Genomic DNA, 20,314 nt, shown 5'->3' on the forward strand with positions numbered 1-20,314 from the left:
TAACCTAAGTATCACATTAATCTCTGCAGCTCTCCCCCATTTAAAGGCAAAACTCGACTCCTACGGCAATTGCTCCCATATCTTCCAGTTTGAAGGGGTAATACTACCTCTAGCCTAACAGATGGCATCGCCACTTTGGATGCATGTATTATGGGTGCTTCTATATTAAAAATATCAAAAGCAGCAAAAGCACTTCCTCTAAACTCATTTCCACTCCATCTTTCTCTCTTTAGGGCCATCTCCATCTCCTGATGTTGCTTTAAACAAAGCACAACACGAGGGTTCAAATGAGGTGTCAACTTTTTTCTATTATACCTGATGAATGACAAATGTGCCAAGAATAGTCTTTCTAGGGATTCACAGATCTTCCTGCCATGATCCATCCCCTCCTGCAACTTTGAGTCCAGTACTTAGTCCTGGAGCTCTATAGCTGAGTGAGAGAAGTCTGTTTGCTGCCCCCGAGAAGTAAAACTTGTGAGAAAGAACTTTTACAAAACAAGTTGGAATTCCAGCAACCCCCTCAATGAGATGCGTGACATAAGCAATACAAGACAGCATTTAAGCATCTCTACTCTGTAGTCTATTTGTTGAACTATTTTTTAAAAAAAGTTTATTTGGGGAGAGCAAAGAGATAGGACAGTGTGTAGGGTGCTTGCCTTGTATGTGGCCAACCTGAATTCAATCCCCGGCACCACATACGTTCCCCCAAGCATCCCCAGGAGTGATCCCTGAGCACAAACCCAGGAGTAAGCCCTGAGAACTGCCAAGAGTGTGCTCTAAAAACAAAACAAAACAAAACAAAAAGGTTTATTAGTCACATTATTAGTAAGAGCAATTTAGGATCATGCTAGAAAAATTAGAAAAGACAACTATGTTTTACACAACACTGCTGCAAATATTGTGTGTGTGTGTTGTTTGAGTTGTGCTGTATACCACTGAATGAGTTGGTGCTCTTAGAACTCATAGCAAGGCATGAATTGACTTCAATGCCATAGTGGGTCACAGGACCATCTATCTAGAAGATAGTATTAGGCATCATTTGAATTTACTAGAATTAAACACAAAACATACAGAGTTTGAATAACCAAGAAGCCTCCCAAAGTATTTCTGCTAATGTTTGTTTCTGAGTCCTCCTTGCTCAGCCCAAATCAGCTCTAATATCCACACTTGACTTTTTCAGCCAGGACGCGCATTGGCCAAGTACATGCCATGGATAAGGATTTCCCTCAGAGTCCTGTCCTGTACTCCATCACCACTGGCGAGGCCAATCTCCAATACCCAAATGTCTTTTGGATTAATCCCCGGACAGGAGAACTGCAGTTGGTGACTCCAGTGGACTATGAAACAATCCCCGTCTATGTTCTCAGGATCCAGGCCACCAATGGCGAGGACAGGAGCTTGGTCACTGTGAGTGAGGCTGTTTGGTGTGTGGATCACACCAGCCTAATCTGCTTAGGAGCCTGTGGGGATAGCAATAGGGACTCTGAATAGAGCTCGTCCTGTGAATGGCTCAAGTAATGACCAACAATGCACGGGGCAGCATAGTTAGACAAAACATAGTGTTGTCCAGGAAATCTGCAGTCTCAAGTGTGTGTGTGGGGGGTGAGGCGGGGAGGTGGGTGAGTGAGTGAGTGAGTGAGTGTGTGGGGGGGGGGGGTGAGACTGGGAGGAGCAGTGAGATGGATGGGCAGAGGGTGGCCCCTGGGAGTGGATGGGTGGTGACATGATTGCTGTCCAGGAGTGGGGTTTGATTTCTTAGCTTAGAGAACCTCTGTGAGCAGGATTATTTCCGAGCTTGTGGGTTTGCTCATGGTTCAAAAAACAATGATGTACTAAGTGAAATTTTAAGAGTTGATTTTATCACTCTAAGTCAAGGGAATTTGGTTGCTTAGCAGAGTTTCGGACCCTGAGGCCCCTCTCCCTCCTAGCATTGGGGCAGGGCGAGTGGTAATGTAGGACAACTGTTCACTGCTTGGTACTATAGAATATGCCAGGGAGGCAGTAGATTAGAGTCCAAAACTCCAATACAGGGGCCAGACTACTACAGGTACTACTGCTTGGCTCCTCTGGAGGGTTCCCCTGAGTCCTGCCAGGAGTGATCCCTGAGTGCTGAGCCAGGAGTAAGCCCTGAGCACAGCACAGCTAGATATGGCCTCCAAACAGAACAAAACTTCCAGTCATTTTCCTGTCTTTATAGGGAGACTAGGGGGAAACCCCTAAGATTTTTCCCCCTTGCCTAGAGCTGGGCACAGTGGCAAGTGGCTGCAGAGGTATCAGAGGGCAAAGCTCTCTGGTAAAAAAAATCCTCTGGCTTCAGCCCTTGACAAACGATAAGGGATACCAAAACATATGACCCACTCTAACATAAATCATATAGTAAACAAAGAATAGTACCAACACCCCACCATGTTACTATACCAGCAGCTGGGGTAGGACTTCAGAAGGTGTGACTCTGGGCCAGAAAAATAGTACGGATGTTAAGATGTTTGCCTTGCTTGCAACCAACCTGGGTTTGATCCCTGAAACCACATATGGTCCCCTCGAGCCCCACCAGGCGTGATCCCTGACCACCAGATGTGCCTCAACAACACCCTACCACCACCACCACCACCACCAAACAATGTGGCTCAACGTTTGTGCTAAAAATCTTGTTAAACATAGATTTTGCAACAGCAGGTCTGAAAGATGCCTGAAATTCTGCGGCATTCACACTTTCAATCCCCATGCCACAGATCCATGGTCCCACTCTGAGTAGCAAGAATTTAGTAGGTCAGTGTGTGTCTGTGATTAGGATAGCTGATGGATTTATGGGATGGCCACAAAGACCAGTTTGTGGTCTTTCTCAGAAAAATGAAAAATCATGAAGGCAAAAGGTACTCAGTGTGTGACAGGCAGCCTCTTGTGATCCAGAGAATGACTGCCTCGGCTTCCGAGATGCTCCTGTCTCCACTTTCATCTCTCTTTTCCAGCAGGGTCTGGGCCATGCTTATCTTTGTGTCCCACTTTCCCTTTCTCTGACATGGAGAGTCACCTGATAACCCAGTGCAGGAACAGTCCAGTCCCTCTGGTGACTGGCTTTGAATTAACAGCACCAAGGTTTTAATGAGGTGAGAGGCTTGGCTTTGCAAGCCTAGGAAAGGATGTGCTGAGCCGGGGATAATTGTTGTGTTTGTAAAGTGAGGTTTTTGAGAGAGAGAGAAAAAAAAATGAATGGACTCTGCTTTGGGAGCTCACCAGGATGAATATTTCAATTTATTCCTGGGCTCAGAAAGAGCTGAAATCCCCAAGTTTCAAAGGTAGAGAATAGAACTTGAAATTTGTAAGCGCTCTAAAAAGGGTGATGATCACATAAGTCCCTTTCAGGGCTGGCGTCCGATGAGTCTCTGCTGGCAGGCGTCCCGGTCTATCCTCCAATTCCAATCACAAGACAATAAGCAAAGAGAATGGCTGATCCCTGCTTGTGGCAGGTGAGCGTCACTGGTGTAGTGGCTACCAGTGACCTATCTGACAGATGAGATCCAGCTTAGCCAGGTTTCCTCATTATGTCCCAGGGGCTCTCAGCCTTGGCTGCGTAGGAGAAACTAGTTGGGGAACACAGAGGACAAAGGAGCCTGGGACCTACGTGCTAGAGAGGTAAATTCATTTGCTCTGGAAGGGGCCTGTGAAAGAGCAGCCAGACTTGAGGACCACTGGTCTGTAGTTCAGAGTTAAAGATAGAGCTTCCCTTCCCAAAGACAGCGAGCAAAGAAGCTAAGGAGGTCACTGTGGCCCCTTCTCACAATTGGGGAAACAACTTAAGCATCATTTGAAAATACGGTGGTGTGTCTAGGTACACGTGATTAGTTGCATGTGAATGGGTATTTGGTGTGGCGGTGTTGGGGGTGGGAGGGATATTAGGACATACCTATAAATTCTCAGGCTTACACCTGGCTTATTGGTACTCGGGGGACCATAGGTGATGAACCCTACTTGGTGCATGCAATGTAAATGCCTTGACCTCTATACTCTCTCTCTGTCTGGCTCATGAATTGGTATTAAGAACATAGGTGTTGGAGGACAGAGTTCAAATCCCAGCAATGCTGCATACCAGCTGTGCAGTCTTATGTCAATTTTCTAATCTCTTTAAACCTCCATTTCCTCTTACAAAAAAATGGGAACAATTGTATTAGTTACATGAGCTTGTCTACAAAAATGCAGAACCTTGTGTCCAGGACTCTGTTAGTACTAGCTATGGAAAAATGCTAGTAAGTCCATCAGCTCTTCACAATAGCTACTTTCTTGCTGCCCTAGGTGACTGTCAATGTCCTGGAAAAAAATGATGAAAAGCCAGTTTGTACTCCACAAACCTCCTTCCTTACCATCCCAGTGGACCTGAAAGTTGGCACAAATATTCAAAATTTCAAGCTGACGTGTACTGACCTGGACTCCAGTCCCAGGTCTTTTCGTTATTCCATTGGCCCAGGTACTGTCCTTGCTGTTAATTGACCTGGCCCTGGCCCCTGGGGTAGGAGGTGTAGGCAGCTGTTGAGGGAGCTGAGGGTGGGTCTGTATTCACACACTGATGTGGGCACAGGGTATGGGATGGGGAGGGGGGGTCCTACACAAGGAGTCTCATGGTCCCTGGGCTTCCTGTCCTCCTCCTAGCAGCTTCCTTTTCCTTTCCTGACTCTTCCCAGACTCCCAGACGACTGCCTGTCAGCCCCAAGAAGGGTGAATCCATGGCTATTGATTGACCGTCCCTGAATTACCAGATCAATAAATATGATTCATTCTGTATTTATATATTTAATTGGGGGGTGTTGAGCCACATCCAATAGTGCTCAAGGCTCACTCCTGGCTCTGTGCTTAGGATTCAGTCCTAGTGGTACTTGGAGGTTCATATGTGGGATTGAACAGGGGTTGGCAAAGCAAGTGCCTTCACCCATGTCCTCTCTCTCCGGCTCTGATAATTTTTAATCCAACTCCTTAATCATCTTCCTCCCCTACCGCTTGATAAGCTTGTGATGGGGGCAGGGAATCTGAGCCCTCTCTCTGACTAATAATAGATTAAATAGACTCAATGCATTTTAATGTATCCTCAGGAATTCTTTCTCTTTTTTGCTCCATTCATTTTCTTTCTTTAAAAATATACCGTTGTGGGATTTAAGAAAAAAAAAAAACACCCCTCAATGGAAATTAGACCAAAATAGCTCATCTAATGAAGTGCCAGGGCCAGAGATTTAAACCCAAACAAGCAGAGCAATTCCACGTGAAAGAGTAAAATCCATCTCAGCCTCCTGCTGAGCCCTGGCGGAGCGGGAACTTGAGCAGTGGGAAGTCTCTCTCTCGAGCAGGCGGTGCCACAAAACCCAGGGGCAGAACCTGCCACGCCAAAGATGGAAATAATCCATACCTATGAGAGCCCCAGGCCTTCGTGGAGCACTTTGCTGCTAAGAGAATAAAAATGGCTGCATCTCTGGCTCCTTTTCCTGGTTTCCAGGCGGTAATGAGTCCTGGGGCCATTGGAGGAAAGAATAAGGGCTGCCTGGATGTGCTATTTCTCTGTCCCGGGCTCCCTAAGCTGTGCCCAATGGGCCCTAATAGATGGGGTGGGGCTGGGGACAGGGGGAGGGGGTGGGGGAAGAGATGGCGGGAGAGGCCTGGGGAAGATTCAGAAGGGCCAGATCTGTCATACTGCAAAGGCAAGGAGCATCTGCCCTTGGGAGACTAGGACGTCGCGGCTACTGTGACCCAATATGAAAGGCATAGAGTGAAATGTGGCTGTGGCTAAGGGATGTGGTGCACTGTGCCTTCTCTCTGCCCTTCCACTCATCTAAGCATGAACCTCAGTTGGTCCCCTGCCGGGTGATGAGGATTGGTTAGAGGGGCAGCTCCAGGATGATGACATTCTTTGCCTGGGCTTAGCAAGATTGTGGCCCACGTCCTGGGTCAAGTGGGGTATTGTCCTTTTCTGTCCTTCTTCCCCTCCTCCTTTTTAGCCACACTGGTGGTGAGCAAGCCCCTTTATGTGAAGGAAATCTGGAGCACAGTTACGGGACTGTCATATCACTGACCCAATCCCTGGTGCACCTAGACTGGAGGTGAAGACTTTTGAGGAAAGGAAAATAGGAACAATTTTCTTTGAAACCTTTATTTCTCACTCTTGTCTTTCTTTCCCCCAAATTTCTCCTAGGCAACATCAATCGTCATTTCACTTTCTCTCCAAATGCTGGGTCCAATGTTTCACACTTGCTGCTTGCGACTCGCTTTGACTATACTGGTGGGCTTGATAAGATCTGGGACTATGAACTACTTGTCTACATAACAGATGACAACTTGCTGTCCGGAAGGAAGAAGGCCGAGGCTCTTGTTGAAACAGGGACCGTGACACTGAGTGTCAGGGTCATTCCTCACCCAGCGACTATCGTCACAACTCCTAGGGTAAGAGCATTGCCTGTAGCAAGGATTCTCCACGTCCTTTACATCCATAGAACCCTTTAGCCCAGGAGAAATGAGGGCTGGGTTGAAAAAGAGTTGTAACATTGGGATGTTGCCCCATGACTAGTGTGGGCTGGCCTGGAACAATCGATGGGCAGTACAGAAAGATCTGGGCAAGACCTACCTGGAGACCTTTTGCTTTTCGTCTTCTACAGAAGAGTATACATTTGTGAAGGGACTTGTGAGGGATCAGGTTTGGTCACCTTAAGTGCTTATGGCACAGGAGCCAATTTTCACTGGCATATGGCCAGTTGCAATCTTCACAAACTCTCTCCTGACCCCTCTCAAGAGCAAGTCAGTGTTCCAAAAAAGCAGCAGTGACCAGGTGCTCTTCTCCTCCTCCTCTGAATACTCACCAGACACCAGTCTGTCCCCTACTCCCGACCTTCATTCATCCCATTTATATATCTTCACTGACACTCTCTCATCACATGCCAGTCATTATGGTGGGCAAGCCCCAAAGGACCCCTACTCTCATGAGACTAATGGATAGGCCAGAGGTTGTCAGATTGAGGACCCCCCAGACCTCCACCATCAGCAGCAGCACATGCAGACTCTTGCACCCCATGGACCCAGGATATTAATGTTGTCTATCACCAGTCCTGCTGGTCTCCATGACTGATCAGGAAGGATTTGGAACCTCAGATCCCCACCCACAGGATCGGAAATGCTGGAGGTGTGACCCAGCCATCTGTGTTTCTCATTAGCCCTCCAGGGGGTTCTGCTGTGCCTTCGAGCTTGAGAGCCTCCAGACTAGAGAGGGAGACAGATTACACACAAGCCTGCCAAGTCATAAACTAGCTACGGATTGTGGGAAATGGTGAGAAACAAACAAGCAGGTGCCAGAATGGAATCAGTGTCTTGAAGGAGAAAGCCTTGATGTCTGATGTCAGGATTACCTCTCCTTCCTTTCACTGGGCTAATGTCTTTGTTCCTGTTCCCCCTGTCCTAGTAAAGGTTGCCCATACTTGCTATGTGCCAGAGGAAATGCAGTGGGAACATGAGGGGCTCCCCTATACCAGGTGGTTCAGTCCTGCTTCTCAGTGTCCAGTCATGGGCTGGTTCGTGTACGCCTCCATCATTTGTGAGTCAGTGAATGGAGAAATAAGGCACTAGGCTTCCGATCACGGGAGGTTCCAGTAGGTTCTAGTAAAGTGCCTTTCTGGGGAGCCAGCAACTGGCCCCAGTTGAGCTATCTCTCTTATCCTGACGCCCTGCACTTTATCTATCTCCCCCTCTGGGAGCAGAACCTGAGGTTTCACTGTGAGATCAGCCCACTCGGCTGGCAGTGCGGCTGATAGTGAGCAAACACTGAGAAGCCTGCAAAACGTTCCAACAAACAAACAAACAAACCCACTTTCATGGCTCATGCCTCCCCAGTGAGAGACAATAGCTCTATTAATCCCTGGTTATGATTTGGCAGGCAAAAAAAGCCAGTGGAACTTTTAGCTTTGAGGACAGGAAAGACAGTAAAATTAGGTCAGAAGTTGCACGTCAGCTCCTTACATTTTCTAGAGTTCACTGAGTTCATGGTCATCTGCCAAAACAGTACATAAGGTGGGTTGAAGCTGCAGAGTGTCCGAGTTACAGAGCAAGAACAGAGAGCTAATCACTATTCAACCCTGAATGTCAAAAATGCCACCGCCCTCAGCTCCCCTTCCCTCACTGCTGATTTCTGCTCTTCAAGCCCAGGATCACCTACGAGGTCCTGCAGGAAAATGTATATTCCTCATCAATGTGGTACGTGCCTTTCACCATCACATTGGGCTCCATGTTGCTTCTGGGTCTCCTGGGTTTCCTGACCGTCCTGTTGGCTAAAGCCATCCGCAGACACTGCAAGACCAGGAAGCACTCAAAGACTCTGTAAGTTGCTTGTGGGTGGGACCCTTGTCCAACTTCCTGGAAGCTGTGGTTTTGGGCGAGGAGAAGGGAAGAGCAAGGACAGGTTTCTCTCCCAAGCGGAGAGGGTACCTGGGGTGAAGGAAGGAAAGGAGATGAAGAGGAAGGAATCCCACACGACCTCTGCCCCCCCACCCACCCCCCGCCGACCCCGCAGTGGTCCTAGGCATCATCTCCCCCACCTACTGGGTTTTTCTAGGCCTTTGGCATTCCTATGCCCCCAGTGAAATGGGGGTTTTGATCCTTTGGTCACCCTGCCCCAGTTTAAAGCGTCAGCAGTGCCTGGATATGGGTCATGCTAGGGGAAGCTATGCTCTTATTTATAGAACATTCAAAGAACGGGATTGAAATAGATGAAGCAGAAAAACCCGATAAGGGAATTAAGTCTTTGGCTTCAATATCTCAGTTGGGCTTTTGTGTGACGAAACAATTATTGTTCTTTTTTGCATGTGGTCCCAATCTCATCCTCCCAAAGGCAGTAAGCACGGGCAGGCTCCCCCTCCCTCTGGCTCTCGCCTGCTTGCTAATAAGCCTCTCGCCCTACAGCTCTGCTGAGTGCCTTTTACTGGCTATTGTGAGTTCTTAGTGCAGGGATGAGAGAGCCCGGCTGATACCAGCTTCTCTCAGAGCCAGGCTTCTCCTGTCTCTGTAGAAGTTTCCAACGTGAGCGTGATGGTTCTGGGCTTTGGAATTAGATGTAGGCTGGCTTCCAAGATTGGCTGTATCATTTTCTAGGTATGCAAGCTTTGGGAAAATGATGATGTCTGTGATTCTCAATTTCCTTGTTGAAGAATGAAACAATTAGATGAGCAAATGCAAAGAGAGCACTTTCGGTGTTCCTGATATAGAGGAAAGGCTTAATGCACTCTAGCCATTAACCTTTTATGTCTTGTATTCTTTCCCTCAACTAAGTCCCAGTAAACTCAGGATTTTATATTCTCATAGTTTAACTCTATGTCTTAGTATTCTGAGGTAGTGGGAACTTAAGTTTTGGAATTTCTCAGAGATGTAAAAAAAAAGATAATGGGACTGTTATGCCTCTTAAAGGTATTTTAAAGATTATGTAGTCTGTCAAATAATTAAAAATCTATAGCTGGGACCAGGTAGTTAGTACGGGGGTAAAGGTGCTTGCCTTGCGTATGGCTGACCCCAGTCCAATCCTCAGCACCCCATATGTTCCCCAGTGTACCACCTAGAGTGATCCTGAAGCATTGATCCAGGAACACTACTGGGTGTGGCCCAACCCACCTCCAAAACAAAACACAGATCTATAGGTGAAAGACAAACCAACAGCATGAGTATTTACATAAAGATGTACATTGCATTTTGCCATATTTATTGGGGGAAGTTTGTTGCTATTGGCAACATTGACACCAAGGTAAGAAATCTTTGAGCATCTGCTAAAATTTTTGAAAGGCTTTTTTTGTTTGAACTATACTCACAAGTTTATTTGAAAAAAAAAAAATTTTTTTTTCTTGGCTCCGAAAGAGTGACACTTAAGCTTTTAATACTGGTGTTGCCCTGAAATGGAATTTGGGGGGAAGTTCTCAAAGGAAGTAGTCCAGTAAACAGTGCAACACACATGCCATTTTGGGTTCAATGTGAAGTATATACCTTGAACCTGTTGCTTCCAATTACTGTTTTCGATCTGGTTGATTTTAAAAGGGGAAAAAAAAAATAAAAGCAATTCAAAGGCAGACCCAACCTGTGAAGAAGCTGATCGTCCCTATCATATGTAGCCAACATTTGTTCTCCAGCAGAGGATGACATCAGAGTCCCAGAATCGTAGATTCCAGAGTACCTGTGGGAAGGGCCCGAGAGTCGAGTCCAGCTCTCTAAGGACAGGATTCCAGAGCTTCAGCACCAGCTCTAAGGCCTGTCACCTACCACCCAGGCTTCCGCAGAGAAGGAGAATCACTTGGGCCATCTGTGTGGGCGGTCATGTTCTCAGCAGCTGGTGTCTTCAGAGAAAAATGTATTTCCTGCAGTTCTCTCAGAGCAGAGAAGCTTCACTCAGAAACCTCACCTCAAGCCAACAGTGATAGGGCTGCTGTTTTGGAGCAGGGGTGGGTACGCAGTTGTCTTTTTAGTTTCCTTCCCTGACCCCACTTGAATGAACCCCTCATGGGGTTCAACATGGGGGCCAACATGCCCCCCGCTTCTGCTGTGTGTGGTGTATATGTACCAGTACAAAGGACTCTCAGACTAAATCTTGGCTATCTCTTTCCCTCCCCCACAGGGTGAAGAAAGGAGGTATGTTCAATTCCCATAGCCTTGGTTATCACTGGGTCTTGCTTGCTCTGTTACCCATGTGGGGACTCCAGCTCTGCAGAGACTCTGGGCATGTCCCTGCCTCAGTGTCTCATCGGGTGCATGGTCAGTAGGTAGGGTGAAACCGAGGAGGTCAGATGTCGCTGGAGATAGGAAAGTTGGGGGATCTGGTGTTACTGGTTTACTCGTTTTGGTCCCTCCTGGCCTGCCTGCCCTGCTCCCTTCCCCAAAGTTGTCTCCGATAGCTTGGCTGAAGTGAACCCCCACCACCAGTCCCCTGTGGGGTGGGGGCTGTCAGGGAGGCGTGCTCAGAGGGCAGGGACCCATAGGCTCTGAGGGTCCCTCTGCAAAGAACAAATGGTACTTCCTTCTCACATCATCCGGGATTTGATCGTCTTCACACATTATTTAGGTCAGGCAAGTTAGAAGAGGTGGGCTGGGTACCATCCGAGAAGAGGAAAAACCCAGTGAGTTTGGGGATGCTAGTGCATTAAGCAAGGTCCAATGGGACGACTCCAGCCCAAAATGGTGCCAACACAGCCCCAGGAGTTGTGGCTTCAAGGAGAATCCAACTATGGAGAGAGCCAGGATAGAGAGCAGGTTTTCAAGAAGCCTTGCTTTGATCTCACCTCTCAGAGGGGACTGTGTGGGACTTGCTGGGGCCTGTCTAAGCAGGGCTAGAAGTTTGATTACGAAGGTTATTGCTTAAGGAGCTGGAGAGAAATACAGGAGGCTGGGTGCTTGCCTTATATCCTGACAGCCCCAGTTCAAATCCCCTGGTACCATAGGTGGTCCCGTGAACACCAGGGATTTGAGAACAGAGCAAGGAGTAGCTCCTGAGCACTGCTGAGTATACCTCCCCCCAAATAAAACAAAGGGTATGGATCATATCTAATGTGATGATTTTAATAAATTGTTTACTTTTTTTTTTCTTTTTGGGTCGCATCTGGCGATGCTCAAGGTTTGCTCAGGAATTACTCCTGGCAGTGGTCAGGGAACCAGATGGAAAGCCAGGGATGGAAGTCGGGTTGGCTGCATGCAAGCCAAATGCCCTGCCCACTGTACTGTCGCTCGGCCCTGGTTTATTTTCTAATTGTCTCCAATCTTCTTTGTTTTCTAAAAAGAGCACAGTGGTTAGAGAGCTGGGGCAGTGGGGAAGGTGCTTGTCTTTCATGAAGTCCACCTGGGCTCAATTCCCCAAGACTGCTAGGAGTGACCCCTGAGCACAGGGGCTGGGTAGAGCCCCCCAAAGAAACTAAAAAGATTTAAAATATATATAAATAAAAGAGCACAGAGAGGGACTGGGGAAATGTCTCAAGTGGTAGCAGATGTGTGTGTGTTTGAGAAAAGGAAAGCTGTCAACCAACATGTCCATAGAGAAAATATTCTCAGCCGACTTGTCTGTACTGAGTTCAAAGTCTGTGTAAGTGAACTCCCATCGTGGGGGGCAAATTGTAAGGTTAATTTTGTGTCTAAGAAGCTTAACTTCTGTCGCTTCTGTTCCCTGCAGTAATCAAGAATACAAAGAGGGAGGTTGTGGTGGTAAGTGTGGCTGGCACCGGGGCACCTGGCTTGGGGGTGGCACTGGGGGCTCCTTCCCTGCTGCTGCCTCCTGGGGTGTTTGTTATTCAAGGAGATGCTTATTTGGCCACTGGAACAGATTGCTGTGTGACGAGCTCCTGATAGAATTTGCTCCCTCCACTGAACATGTCGGCTGATATATTTGCAGAAGAAGTGGATTTCATAAATATTGAATAGTAGTGTTTATTATCTCCATCAGCTCTCCAGGAGAGTGAGTTAGGGGAGAGGAGTTTAAAGATGAGAACGGGTACTTCAGTCTGTAGCGGGGTCTATTTTCACTTTGCTCTCCCACGGCCCCGACGACAGGATAGAGGCAGGGTGTGCCTGGGTGGACGGCTGGCTTCTCCCACTTGGCCACCGGACCCTGGAGACTCTCTCAGCCTCTTTCCACTTCTGATTTCTCCCCTGGGAGATGGGAACAAGATCCTGCCCTCCCACACCCCAGAAATTCAGTGGGGAATTGTGTGGAAAATGGAGGTCACATAAATGCAAGGTGCTCAAGGGAATTGGAGAGACGCCGCCTCATCTTATATCCTGAGATTCTGTGTGTGTGTGTGTGTGTGTGTGTGTGTGTAACTTATTTAGAAAGATATGAAGGGACAGAAAGAGAAGTACATATTCAAGAGAGAATACAGGCTTCTCCAGAATGGAAATGGGCAAGCAAAGAAACAGACAAGTAAATGACACGCATGTTCAAGGGGGAACCCCGGGCGTGAAGAGCAAACCCCTCCTGAGATTCTTTTACTGAGCCTGGTCCAGTCACTGGCAGGGGTGCGCTTGAAGGCAACCCTCCCAGACCTCCTCATCCCTGGTAAGGAGCTTTATTATGATTAAAGACCCATTTGATTGGAGACTGATATATACAATGAAGAGGACAGTCCAGTGCTGGAAACTCCTGTCTCCTGTGTCTCCATCTTTCTGTGTAAGGCCAGGCTCCTTGGTAATGTCACCCCGAGACATAGACATACATAACAGCATGTTCATCTCCTGGAGAACTAAATCCCCACCACCATAAATCACGGGCTGCTCAACCCACCACGAGGTCCGCCTTTCCTCTCTGCAGAGCCGAGGAACTGTGGACTAAGTGACCATTGATGTGATGAGAACTGGTGGGGGTCCAAAGGCCCATGAAACACCAAACCATCCTGCTGGGTGATGAAAGCCCCTCAAGAGGGCCCCAGAAGAGGGAAAAGTGTGTTTGGTGGAGGCGCATGTATGAGGCTGAGGTCAGATCCTGGACAGTGACCCCAAGCGCAGATTAACAGAGGACACAGAGTCCAGGGATCAGGCAAGGCAGCCAGGCTCAGAGGAAACACTGCACTGGCTTTGCCAAGGGGGCAGAGCCAGGTTCCAGTGGTGGAGGCACGTGGTGCTCCCCACTGGCAGCCCGGCAAGTCCCACACAGACAGATGATGCCAACCAGCCCCTACCCCAGGGCTCTCTTGCTTCTCCTTCTGTGCCATCCTTCAATCTTTCTACGGACCTGGGAGAAATATCTGTAGCATATAGGAGAAATATTTTGCTGACTGCAGCATCCTAGCAGCATCTTGCTAGCCCTGAAATGATATTGTGGCTGCATGATGCAGAGGGTAGAAAGTGGGGGAAGGTGGGGGAAGGCACGGGAGTGGGGGGTGGTGTGGTAACCTCCAAAAATATGCTGTGGACCACAGCTGGTCTGCTCTATGCAGTGGAGATAGCATTGATTCAGAATTTCCTTTCAAATGTTTTGCACTTGTAAAAATATTTGAAGCACGATCATTTATATTGTTCATTATAAATTAGTTTTTGAAGCATACGACAGCCAACACCATACTCTGCACCAGAATGTCTGCTTCCACCCCACCATTCTGTCAGGGTCATTCCCCCAACCCCAGACCCCCGACTCCTGACTCCCTGATCCCTGGCCTTGGAAAGTTCAGTTCTGTAGCTTCTGTTGCCTTTGAGCATTTGTTGTTCTCTGACTCCGTCTCTTTATATCCCACATAGGAGAGAGATTGTTCTGTGTCTGCCCCTCTCCCTCTGACTGACTTCACTCAATGTGATACTCTCCAGATCCATCCATGTAGCAGCAAATGGCATGACTTTATCCTTTCTTACTGGTGACTAGTATATCCAGGGGCTTTCTCATCCCCAGTCACTCCCTACCTGCACTTCCGTAATATCCTCTACCCCATCTCCTCCCGGCTACCAGGTCCTTGTGACTCTCTTGTGCCCGTGTCCCACTTACCTTCCAGCTTTGTTCTGGGTGAACAGACACCTTGCTGTCACCCAGACAGACAATATGCTTCCAGCATCTTGCAGAGAGCAGGCAGAGTCAAGCAGGGCAATGGTCTTCCCTGCAGGAAGGAGTGTTGGGCCGTGCTTGAAGCTGTGTCCTTCCTCTCCCTAGGAAACAATCCGGATGAACACCATCTTTGACGGTGAAGCCATAGACCCAGGTAAGCGAGTGCCAGCATCAGCCCAAAGGGCACAGTCCACATTCCAGGCTGGTGGAGCAAGGGGGTAGCCTGCCCCTCTCTCCGTGTCCCTCTCTCCTCCTCTACCAGTCTCCACTGCCCTTCCCAGCCCTTCACCAGCCCCAGCCATGAGATCAAGGCAGTGGGGCTTTGGTTTCCCACCTTGGAGCACGTGCCGACCAGCACCTGTCTGTGGACCTGTGGCTGAAGACCTGGGCAGTGGGAAACGCTCCCAGACAAAACTCCCCTTGAGATCTGCTTTGAAGGGATGGCAGGATCCTGTGGGTGACCTCCGAGGGTTCTCGTGGAGGTTCACCCCCTGCAGCCCCAGACTCTGTCTTGCCTCCCTTGTAAAAGACTCACATACCAACTGGGGGAATGGGATCACTCAAGGAACCCCCGGTTCTTCCCAGTCCCCACCCCACTGCTCTCCCCTCCTTTCTGGGGGCTGCTTGCCAGCCCTTCGAGTAGCAGAATAGGGAGAGCTGGAAGTCAGCCTTCTTTTTTCTCTCCTCCATCGGGCCCGAGCATTTCTTCTTGGTCGGCAAGTGAACAGAAGGTAGAGTTGGCCTCCGGAGCTCAGCCCCCCCCAACCCCCAGTCTCCCATAAAATCAGCTCCAAATTTAGCTTCTTTACATACTTCCCTCCGCTCACAAAGGCTCGATTATAGACCTGGATACAGGGAAAGAGACCAAATTCTCGAGGCAAGTGTGCTGGCTCCCTGCCACCCGCCCAGGCGGCTGCTCCTCCTCAGAGCAGGATGGCTCCCCTCCAGCGGGGCTGCTGCTGCTGCGGCAACTCAATTTCCCTCTATTATTAGGTCCTTGTTCTCATAATGTGCCCACATTAGCATAAGTGCTGGTGGGATCCTCTGCCAGCCCAGGAGCGGCCACTCACGAGGGCGGGAGATGGCAGAAGACGGGGTGCACCCAAACCTCGTCTTCTGGGGGCAGGCGTGGGGAGGGTGAAGGCCTGTATCCTGCACGTTTTGTGTCTGAGAGAAGTGAGCAAGGATCCTGCTGCAATCATGGGAACAAACAAATCAGTAGTGTCGGCTGACTCTGACAGAGTGAGAAACAGTCCCTCACCCTCTCACTACTGGGTCCTACCCATCGCTGCGAATCTAAACACACACACACACACACACACACACACACACACACACACACATACACATACTCACACAACTTCAAGTCTTGCCCTCCTTACTTGGAAAATTCCTTGTTTTGTTTTTGTTTGGACTAGAGCAATAGCACAGCGGGTAGGGCATTTGCTTTGCACATGGCCGACCTGGGTTTGATCCCTCCATCCCTCTCAGAGAGCCCAGCAAGCTATCAAGATTATCCCGCCCGTATGGCAGAGCCTGGAAGGCTAACCGTGGCATATTCGATATGCCAAAAGACAGTAACAATGAGTCTCACAATGGAGACGTTACTGATGCCCGCTCTAGCAAATCAATGAACAATGGGACGACAGTGCTATACAGTGCTTGGAGATCACATTCAGAGGTGCTTAGGGCTTACTCCTGACTCTGTGTTCAGGGATCACACCTGAGGGGGCTTAGGGACCATACAGGATGCTGGGCATCAAACCTGAGTCAGCCATGTGCAAGGCAAGTGCCCTACCCACTGTAATATCTCTCCAGCCCTAACAAATTCATTTTGGGGAGCCAGAGAGCCAAGGGATCTTTTCAAACAAACCGCTCCAAAGGTAAAGGATAATTCTCCCCAGAATAGCAGCTAATTCCTCCAGAGCTCATCTGGAATTGAACTGTAGCCACCGTGCAATAGAGTTTTGTTTTCGAGAGGGACTAGAGACAGCTTGACCTCTGATCCAGCAAGGTTGGCCACTGTCAGTCCCAGGCATCCATGGGGAAGGGCAGGCCAGGAAGATGACACGCTGTGCCTGGGGCTGCTGGGGGTGGGGGTCTCTGGATTCAGATCCAGCAGGTGCCCCTGGCTGCTCCGTCTCTCCGTGGAGTCTGAGAACAGAGCCGGTGGAAACGTGGGAGAAGAGACTTTATTGAATTCCTTCTTTTCTAAGTGTTTGTCTCTTTTTATTCCTAGTGACCGGAGCACAGTATGAATTCAATTCCCAAACTGGAGCCAGAAGGTGGAAAAAGCCAACATCGCAAATGCCTGGATGGAAGGAATTCAACCCTCGGGACCTACCCCAGGCAGAACCGACTGGAGAGCCAAACGGGCCACTCAGGAGCAGTCCCTGGGAGGGAAATAAGCTGAGAGGCAACAGAGCCTGAGCAGAAGAGAGAGACTGAGGTTCCAAGGCATCCTGAAGCTCAGAAACCCCCACCCCACCACCACTGCACATGGGCAATGCCTAAATAAGAGCCTGGACAGCAACATACATTCTCCCACATTCTATGAGGACAAGACCCAGGAGTGTCTCTAGGGTTCTGCTGAGGGCTGATGGGACTTGAGAGGCACGGTCCCCAAATGGGATGTTTGGCAAAGTTGAAAACAAACAGAAAGGGGGGAGAGGGTAGAGAGATAGCACAGGGGTTAAGGCCCTTGCCTTGCATGCAGCTACCCCAGTTAGATCCCCAGCACCCCGTGTGATCCCGTAAACCTCACCAGGAGTGATCCCTGAGCACAGGGCCAAGAGTCAGTTCTGAGTGCCACCAAGTATGGCTCCAAACTCCCAAATAAATTTAATTTTTAAAAAACACACAGAGGGGCTGGAGTGATAGCACAGTAGGTGGGGTGTTTGCCGTGCCCGACCCGGGTTCAATTCTCAGCATCCCATATGGTGCCCTGAGTACTACCAGGGATAATTCCTGAGTGCAAAGCCTGTGACCCCCCGAGTGACCCCTGTGCATCACTGGGTGTGACCCAAAAAGAAAGAAAGAAAAACCCACACGGGAAGAAATTTGATCCCATTGTTGCCTTTTTTCCCCCTGGGGTAGCCCAGGAGAAATTTCTTTCCATATCTGGGTTTCTCATCAGCCTCACTGTCACTGTCAATGTGGAATTGGGTTTCCCCTTCCCGCCAACTACTGGAAAGCTCCATTCACCTCACCCCAGGCAGTGACTGAGACTCACCCTCATCTTGGATTTTGTCCTACGGTCCTGCTCTTATGTTTCAGCATTGCCTTTATTCTCTTCACAAGTTCAATGCCAGATACCCTCATAAACCATCTCAAATCTCTCTCAAAGAAGTGGAGCATTAAAAAAAGAAGAGATGAGTAAATAATGAGTTGTTCCGCTGGGGAGAAGCTAACACAACAGACGCTGTCTTTGATTCTTTCTTCCTTTACTGCAGTGTAACTTGTATTCAGCCGTGTGTATAGATCTAAGGTACTCAGCTGGATAACACGCAGGCTCCTCCCGGAGGCCGCTGCTATTCTGATCTTTATCATCAGAGATTCGTCTTGCATGTTTTGCGTTTCAAATCAGTGGAAGCCTTTGGAACGGGACGTGGTGGCTGACTTCCTTTGCTTGGCTTCAGGTTTGTGGCCAAGCAAAGTTTCTGCACTGACAGGACCCTTCTCATCCTCCTTGTGCCTTCTCCCACTGCAGGGTTCTGCCACCATCCATTCCTCCACTCTCCATCCAGGTGGGTGGCTGTTTCAGGGTGTCACCATCAGTTACTGCACCATGAACCTTCTTGTGTGTTTCTCGTGGGAAGCATAAGCACTCACTTAGGGGAGCCGATTCCTAGAAGCAAAATGGTCAGGGCCATGGCTGGAACCTCCGAGAAAGTCCAAAATGTGTGGCTCCACTTGCAGTGCTCGCCCATGCTTATTGTTCTCCATTCAGGTCACTTCTCAGAATTGTCACTCCCTTCGATCTAACCAGCCAGCTTAAAATTTCTACTGAAGTCACTCTTCTTCTCCGAGCTACAGCAAGATCAGGGGTCAGAGAAATCTCGGAGGTATCACGCTTCTCTAGCTTGAGACTGGGTGGCCATGACCCCGGTTCAAGTTCAGGCACCACATATGGTCCTCTGAGCCCTGCCAGGGGTCATGCCTGAACGCAGTGCCAGGAGTAGCCTCTGAACACCACCAGGTATGCCTCCCCCACAGCATCCCCCCGCAACAACAGCACCACCTTACAACACTCCTTCCTGCTCCTTCCTGGGCTTGGAGGGAACCCCCGAACTCCTCCCAGTGGGAAACCCAACAGAAAGCTCTGTCTCAGCATTTCTCAGTCTTTGTCCACCCATGGCCCCTTCTGACCTCCCTCCTGTGCTGTCTCCCACTCCCAGTCCTGCCAGTTGGCCCCCTATGTCCTACTCTGAGACACCGCCCCCACCCCCAATGATTGATACGATTTTCACCTATGGTATCCTGGGGGCCTACAGGGGGCCTTAAAGCCCCCACTGAGAAATGCAGGTTTGTCCTGCCACAGGGACGCTGGTGTGGGGGCCAGCAGCGGGAGGAAATCGGGGTGCCACGCTGCATGTGTGGGGGAAATGGGGCTTTCTCATGAGTGCCTTGCAGGGGCTGAGCAGGCCTGGCTGGTTGCTCTGTCCTGCTCCACAGCTCCTCTGGTCATTAAAATGGGTTAATATGAGTCCAGTTACCCCAAGAAAGACCCAGAAACACTGCCCTATTGCAGGGAGCTAGATGAGAGCTCTCTGGGACCACCATAACCTAGGGGACCCAGCTGAGGTTCATCTCCGCACGCAGACCTTAGGAGGCAGCAGCAGCCGGATGGTCACACACACACGTGTGACGTCTCAAGCAAAGAAATACTTAAAAAAACAAAAAGCCTCATGTTCCAGGTCCAGATCAGGCAGGATTTATTAATAAGAGCTGGCTGCCAGGGAAGTCCCGTGAATAGGTTTAAATTTTGCAGAAGCAGACAGAGCTGTTCATCTGCAGAGTTAAAGTGGGTGGAGTGGCTGATTACCCATTTAAGACGCTGCAAGTGTCTGGAACCCCCACACAAATGCCCTCATCAGAGGCTCTCAGCCTCCATGCAAGGACGATGAGGCTCGGGGAGGACTCAAGTGGGGACCTTGGAACTCATTAGAAGTCATTAAGGGTGATTAAAGGGAGCTCAGAAGGGAGCAGCTGTTCACCCTTCCAGGCAGCGAGTCACGGGCGAGAGAATAGTGGGGCCCAAAGGACCCAGGGTGGGGGCACCCCCCGGGGATGGACGTCTGTGTTCAGAGCTGTGTTTTCCGAGTGATGGTTGGAACGAGATCCCTTTCTTCCAGGCGCTGAGATGAGAAGCCCCAGAAGCCTCAAGAGAGCCCGGGAGTCCCTTTCCCTCCCTGCCCCTGCGTTTATGGTTCTTTGGTGAAGGGAAGTTAGACGTCTGAGGCACAGAGCTGTAGCCATGTGGTCGTCTCATCTGCCAGACTTGGGGAGAAAGAAGGATCTCGGGATCAATGCAGGATCGTGCCTGCACCCCGCCTCCCTCGCCAGGCCCTGGCCCCGAGTTGCAGCACGTGCGGGTTCTATCCAGATACTCTAGTGGGGACACTCAAGAAGTCGGGGCAGGGGGAGCAGACGTCACTGCTAAGGGAGGGAGTTTGAGGTGCACGGTGAGTTGGGGGTGATCACGCCGCCTCCAGAGGGCTCATAGGGAAACAGAGTCTGGGTCTCTGTCCCCCGATCAGCGGCCCCAGCAGGAGCTGGGCCTGTCGGACAGAGTCACGCCTC

General features: G+C 49.6%; 1 protein-coding gene across 1 annotated transcript in view; it reads left to right on the plus strand.

The window, feature by feature from the left end:
- CDHR3 (cadherin related family member 3) overlaps positions 1–17,214 on the plus strand; it is a 70,743-nt gene extending 53,529 nt beyond the window's left edge. Inside the window, exons 12-19 of the mRNA XM_055121328.1 lie at positions 1,181–1,407; positions 4,291–4,462; positions 6,173–6,420; positions 8,165–8,340; positions 10,616–10,629; positions 12,158–12,189; positions 14,618–14,666; positions 16,752–17,214. Coding sequence (XP_054977303.1) covers positions 1,181–1,407; positions 4,291–4,462; positions 6,173–6,420; positions 8,165–8,340; positions 10,616–10,629; positions 12,158–12,189; positions 14,618–14,666; positions 16,752–16,942 — 1,109 coding nt within the window. The 3' untranslated portion in view covers positions 16,943–17,214. The remainder of the gene's footprint in view (positions 1–1,180; positions 1,408–4,290; positions 4,463–6,172; positions 6,421–8,164; positions 8,341–10,615; positions 10,630–12,157; positions 12,190–14,617; positions 14,667–16,751) is intronic.
- Positions 17,215–20,314: the final 3,100 nt, after the last annotated feature.

Source organism: Sorex araneus, chromosome 1, assembly GCF_027595985.1.
Source record: "Sorex araneus isolate mSorAra2 chromosome 1, mSorAra2.pri, whole genome shotgun sequence".
NCBI lineage: Eukaryota > Metazoa > Chordata > Mammalia > Eulipotyphla > Soricidae > Sorex > Sorex araneus.